This window comes from Loa loa (assembly GCF_000183805.2).
Source record: "Loa loa unplaced genomic scaffold supercont3.1, whole genome shotgun sequence".
Classification (NCBI taxonomy): Eukaryota; Metazoa; Nematoda; class Chromadorea; order Rhabditida; family Onchocercidae; genus Loa; species Loa loa.
The window spans coordinates 1,187,529-1,193,528 of record NW_018108181.1 but is presented as its reverse complement, the minus strand read 5'-3'; the positions used below and the strand labels follow the sequence as shown (position 1 = coordinate 1,193,528).

Here is a 6,000-nt window from a genome sequence, read left to right as displayed (position 1 = left end):
ATATATATATATATATATATATATATATATATATATATATATATATATATATAAATGAATAATAGAAAACATAATGTTTAACTTTCAATTTTCCACTGAGATTGTTTGGCTAGTAGTAGTATATTCGTCATTTGCAGAATTCAGCACTTCGAGATCTCGTTCGGGTTTCGTGTATTGTCCTTTGCATTTGTTTCATTGTTATCCTGTCCCGACCGCATTCTAGTGTTTTCCCAAATACTCGCACCAATTAGAACTATCGACCCTACCTATTACCATTCAGGCAGTAGGCTATGCTTTTTAAAATGTTAAAATTCTCATTTTTAATTCAGTCATTAATTTGGCAGGTATTTGTCAGTTCGTTCATCTCAATTACAGTTATATCTTGCCTGTTATACTCAAATCTCTTATCGTATTTGAAGTTTTTGATTTGCATATCTCATATCAGTTTTTCTGGTTATATTCCCACTGCTTTCTCGTAAAAATACTTTATATACGTGCTGAAGATATCAATAAATTGATCGTGCAAAAGCAGTACTTACTTGAACTTGGTACCGCTTCCTACTCTGTTGCTCTCGAGAAGTTGTTCTGGCCAATATTGATCAAAGTTACAAGGGAAATAAATGTCGTTCAAATGACTCGGCTCAATTTTGTAACTTATTTGTGAGATCATAACGAAATGAAGAATGTGGGAATGGTCAGCTGCTGCATAATGATGGTACACCAGTGGTCATTTTTGTTATCGTCTTGAGTGGAAAGAAATAACAATTTCTGAAGAAATGGTGCGGATCGCCTCTAGTAGTTTCTTATGTACTCTTTTATGCCACTTCATGCCAGGTGAGATTGACTGAATCGTCCTTCAAATAATTTTCGTTCATTAATTAAATGATTTACTGAGCTTTAAGGGTTTTCAAAATGAAATACATTTCTACTGAGATAGCTCGACAAAAGCAAATCGAGATTAAGGGTGAATGCGAGTTACAATACTTCTTGGTACCTACTACTTAGGTTGACGGATACTGGCATAGCGCAAAAACTTGTGAATAATTTAAAATTAGTAGTTAATAATTCAAGTATGCTTTTCCTTATTTGTTACTTTAGCATCGTTGTCATAATCTCACGGTATCTCCGTAAATATTCATTATTCAGTTTATTAGCAAAAATGGATGAAGTATTCGATAGTAATATTAGGTCAAAAAATCTTTGTGACATTAACTATACCACCCCAAAGGATGGAAAAAAAATCTTGGAGGTTATATAATTCACTTTAAATGAAATAATAATTTTTTATAGGAGGTCAAAAGTTCATTATGTTCATTATGTTATCTTCTTTTTTTATATATATTCAGAATGTTGACAAGAATGGAATTCTGTGAAAATCTGAAGTACCCAATCATTTTCAGCCACTCTTTGTTTTCTTCTTTTCTTGTCATTCTTGTCGAGATCGTACATTATTTATATGCTGTTAGATAAGTAATTTGTAGTTTGGAGCGCAGTACACTTTCAACGAAGGATGAAATCGGCTGGTGTTGTTTTTGGAAAGGTACACTAATTGTTTGTTCCTTACGATGATGAGAAATTGTTCTTCCACTTAGTCTTTTGTATATCCCTGTTTTCGCAAATCGTAATTGTGAAGTGAATTGTATCTTAGGGAAATTTCTCCAGTTGCTGTAATCTTCAGTAAACACTGACATTGACATTGACATTGGCAGGTGTTAAGTTTTTATTCGTTGTTATTGAAGAAACTTTTTATTTGGTTGAAAAACTTGAGTTCTTAAAGCAAAAATTTATTTTTGAAGATGTTGATATTACATTAATTACTTAATAAATGATCTGTTTCGATAAAATTTAAAAATATATGTTTTCAAATTTTCCATTATGAATATCTGCTAAAAAAACAAACTATTTTTTGAAGGAAGTACCACTATTCCGTAATCCAAAAATACAGCACGACAATTCGTCATTCAGATATCAGATTGATATCCTAATGGTGGCAGATTATTCAGTTTACAACAATTTTCTGGACATTGTTCGGGGCGATGAATACTCGGCATTTTCGGCCACGAACGATTACTTATACGCCATTTTTGAACAGGTAACTGCTTCAAAAGAATTGGGAAAAAAAATAATGTTAAAAGAATTGAAATATGGGAATGGTAGATTAGTAAGATTAATGGGACTATATGATGATATTAATGGAAAGATTAATGAGGCTATAATGGCAATGATTATTGACGATATTTGTAGTGAGAGTGATAACGGTATTACATAACTGTATTTTGAATACAGTGTCATGAGAAGAATGCTAATGATATTGACAATGATATCGAAGGTCCTGAACAATCAAAACCAAAATCGCCGTAACTTCATTTCCCACGTTAGGTATACAATTTGTTATTTCTAACAAAGCATGAACGACAGGTGCGGTCAATCTACGATGGTAATGGTTTATTCGAGAATGTTCCGGTAACCTTGAATCTGGCATCAGCAATGGCAATAATCCGTGAAAATGATTGTCCCTTAGCGCCATTTCTAAATCGGAGCAAACTGAACAATTTGGAAAATACGACGCAGTAAAGTCTTTTTTCCTTCTTTCTGAAACGAACTACGTAAAATGTGGAAGAAGAAATCCACAAAATATTGAGAATAAGAAAAACAACATTACAGCCAAAATTCCATTCAGTAACGTTCTTCAAGAAGTTTACACTTCTTCTGCTTCAGTGAATTTAAAAGGAAAAACACTTAAAATAATATCTCCCTATTAGGATGAGTGGATTAGATGCTGTGAATTATATACAAAAGTGGGTAGCTGATTATTCGCAATGGATTCCAACACATAATCATATCATTGTTTTGACAAGGTTTGTGCAATATGAAAATTACAGTTTTGGTGCGTTTGAAATTAAGCTTAAATTAACTCAAATTCCAAGCGCCTAAATTTAAATAAATTAAACTGATGATTTGAGATATTTCTTTGATTTCATATAAAATTTCACTTCTCACTGCAGAATCGATTTACTTTCTTCAAAAGGTGATTCTAATACCCAAGGAATGGCATACGTTGGAGCGATGTGTCGAGTTACTGAATCAGCAAGTGTGGTAGAGGATATCGGCGGTATGGCTACCGCTGTAATTGCTGCTCATGAGTTGGCCCATAGGTATACATACATTCGTAATATACCTGTGAAAATTTGAGCGGTTAAAATCTAATAAACATCTTCTAAAGAGAGACCTCCTCAGTGCAAGTCCAAAATTTAGATGTTCCACTTAAAAATTGGAAAATTTTCTACAGTCTTGGTGCATTTCATGATGGCGCTGTTGGACCAGTTGAAAATTGCGGAAGGAATTATCTAATGTCTGCAACAGTATCAAGCTCGGATGATGAACAAAAATTCTTCAACACATTCAAATTCTCACCGTGTTCAGTTCAACAAATTCAAATGTTTTTTGCGTACTTCTTTAATGAAATTTGAATGAATAAAACTAGGGGTTGCTTTCTGGAAAAGTTAAAATGTATTTTTGGAATAGTAAATTCCTCAACAGAATTTGGCATTTTAAATTTCAACACATTCTTTCTGTTTTCGTTGTATCAAATTTTCTCCATATACTTTGAAATGGTTATTTGAAATTGCTTGAAAAATTGCAGAAACGGGACAGCTAACTGCTTGCTACGATCAAAGAATCGTGAAAGGCGATTACGACGTACTTCGCAACGTAAGCATCGCAAACCTGGCGAATTGTTGGTGCAACAGAACCAGTGCAAGATAGCATTTGGACCCCATTACAGTGTCTGTCCGGTAATTTAATTTTTTGAAACAAAACTGTGAGATATGCAAATGAAAGCTCGGATATTTAGACGAGCAAATTAAAAATGAAACTGAGAATTCTTTTCAACGAGATTTTAATTACAATGCATACTTGAATAAAGGTCAAGAGAGGGGTCGGGGAAAAGGAAAGCTTCTGTAAGGATCATGATAATATTACTAGGTTTGTTGGGTTTTGATCGAATCTTTTGGTTCATAATAATCTCTCAGTAATTTCTGCAGCATAATTTCAACCATCTCTTGATGATTTGACTATATAATAGGGTTAATTTTTAATTTTCCCACTGGGTTTAGCCCAACAACGTGCGACGAATAAATTTCCTTTCACTTAAGAGGAAGGAATATTTATCGAAAAATCCATGTCGACGACTTTGGTGCAAAAATCGACAGCTGCGCAAGACGGAGCCATGTGAAACCAAATTGTATTTACCTTTATTAGACGGGACTAAATGTGGACCTGATAAAGTAACTTCTTAACAATTTAGTTTTCATCATTAAAAGCAAACAATAAAATAAAAATTAGGTTACGTGGTGAATAAAGTAATTGATTTATCAGAACTCCAAATTCATTGGAAATCTCTCCGGATGTGTCTGAATACGAATACACTCGCTTTTAAAATTAATACACTCCAATAATTATAGTTGATAGAAATACCGAAATTTAATCCAACAAAAATCATTGCTGATTTTAAGTATTTATTTTCAGTCCAATTTTTCATCAATTCCCAATTTGTATACTTTTAGTGGTGTCTTGGGGGAAATTGTGTAGCAATCAATAAAGAAAGAGAAAGTAAGTTCATTTGTGATTGTTATCACATCGTCTTCTGAAATTAACTACTCTTAAAAGTCACGTGGTTAAATCCGAGTTTTTCAAGTATTGGATAAATTTCTTTGCACTTTGGTAAACATATATTTTTCTAAAAGTTTTCAGACTGCGTCGATTTGAATTCATCAATGTGCCTTGAATTATCTGACAAAAAGCTTAGCGAATACTGTCATTCGAAAGAGTTTCACTCATTATGTTGCGTCACTTGTTCTCAGCTTATCCATCGCAAAATTTTCACCACTTCAGTCTATGATTTATAATTATTATCCATCCAAAAAATATTATCTTCCTCTTCTCTGGCACTTTTTACAACAGTTAGAAAGCATTGTCAGATCGTAAAATAATTCATGCATAGTTACTTTGTTCCACAATGTTATTAAGCTGAAGTCCATGTTTGAGAAAGAAATTTGAAAGCAGTTAGATTTCCAAATCACAGGAATGAACTTAGAACTTTCCAGTTCTGGACCATTCTATGGTTTCCCCTAGACTTTAAAGAAATAATGGGTCACCATACCTCCTATATTGCTCAAGTAACAAATATGTTATAAGCTGTCGCAAATTGAACTTGAGTCTTCTCTAATTTATAAACACTCTTCCTCCTTAATTCTATTACGCCTACCAGTATTTAAGACTTTATCTTATATTTTTATCAATAAAGTGAACGGACCACATACCACTGGTAGCCTGGCTAGTTACTGCTACGATCCATAAAGTCAGTGCAGAGAGAATATGTTGCGCAACCACATGAACATAAACATGTACGTACATGTCTTTCACAGATTTCAGAAGATGTAGAAAATGCTAACGTTGTGTTTGCGAGTGAAACAACAGCTAATCACAAGAATTCTTATTCTTCAGAAATATTTTACTTCGAAAAATTTTAAAACATTGCAAACTTTACAGGACATGACACTTTAATATAAGGCAATCAACTTTAAGTGAGAATAGCGTCAAAGTGAAGTGAGGACTTATTACGCTTCAAATGTATTGTACAAAGCGAAATAGCGAGGAAATGATCTATATGTATTTCATGTCGAAGAGAACATGAATACCCGAGAGCAGTGAGCATAATTTCGACCGTAAAATGTCGACTACATTCGGATGAAATTCGAGTTCAAAACTCAACTTTACATTTCAACATATTACAGTGGATGTATTACAAAAGATAAAAGTCTTGAACCAAAACACGAGTAAAACAGCTCACAAAAGGGAGAAGTGAAACCCATGGGAGTAAGCAATTTCCAAGAGATTCTTTTAGAACTTCTATGAATCATTGAAAGAAATATGGTTAAGAAATGCCGATCAAGCAGAAAGATATCAACCTTGATGATGAACCAGGAGTAGAAGACTGCT

At 33.3% G+C, this 6,000-nt stretch overlaps 1 protein-coding gene across 1 annotated transcript; it reads left to right on the top strand.

The window, feature by feature from the left end:
- Positions 1–1,510: 1,510 nt before the first annotated feature.
- Positions 1,511–4,907, top strand: LOAG_00377 (hypothetical protein; the record flags this gene model as incomplete). Its single annotated transcript, XM_003135917.1, has 10 exons — positions 1,511–1,540; positions 1,913–2,092; positions 2,419–2,570; positions 2,763–2,858; positions 3,006–3,155; positions 3,290–3,448; positions 3,644–3,794; positions 4,155–4,286; positions 4,566–4,611; positions 4,753–4,907. 10 exons carry the CDS (start codon positions 1,511–1,513, stop codon positions 4,905–4,907), a joined length of 1,251 nt encoding a protein of 416 aa, XP_003135965.1.
- Between the last annotated feature and the right edge of the window lie 1,093 nt (positions 4,908–6,000).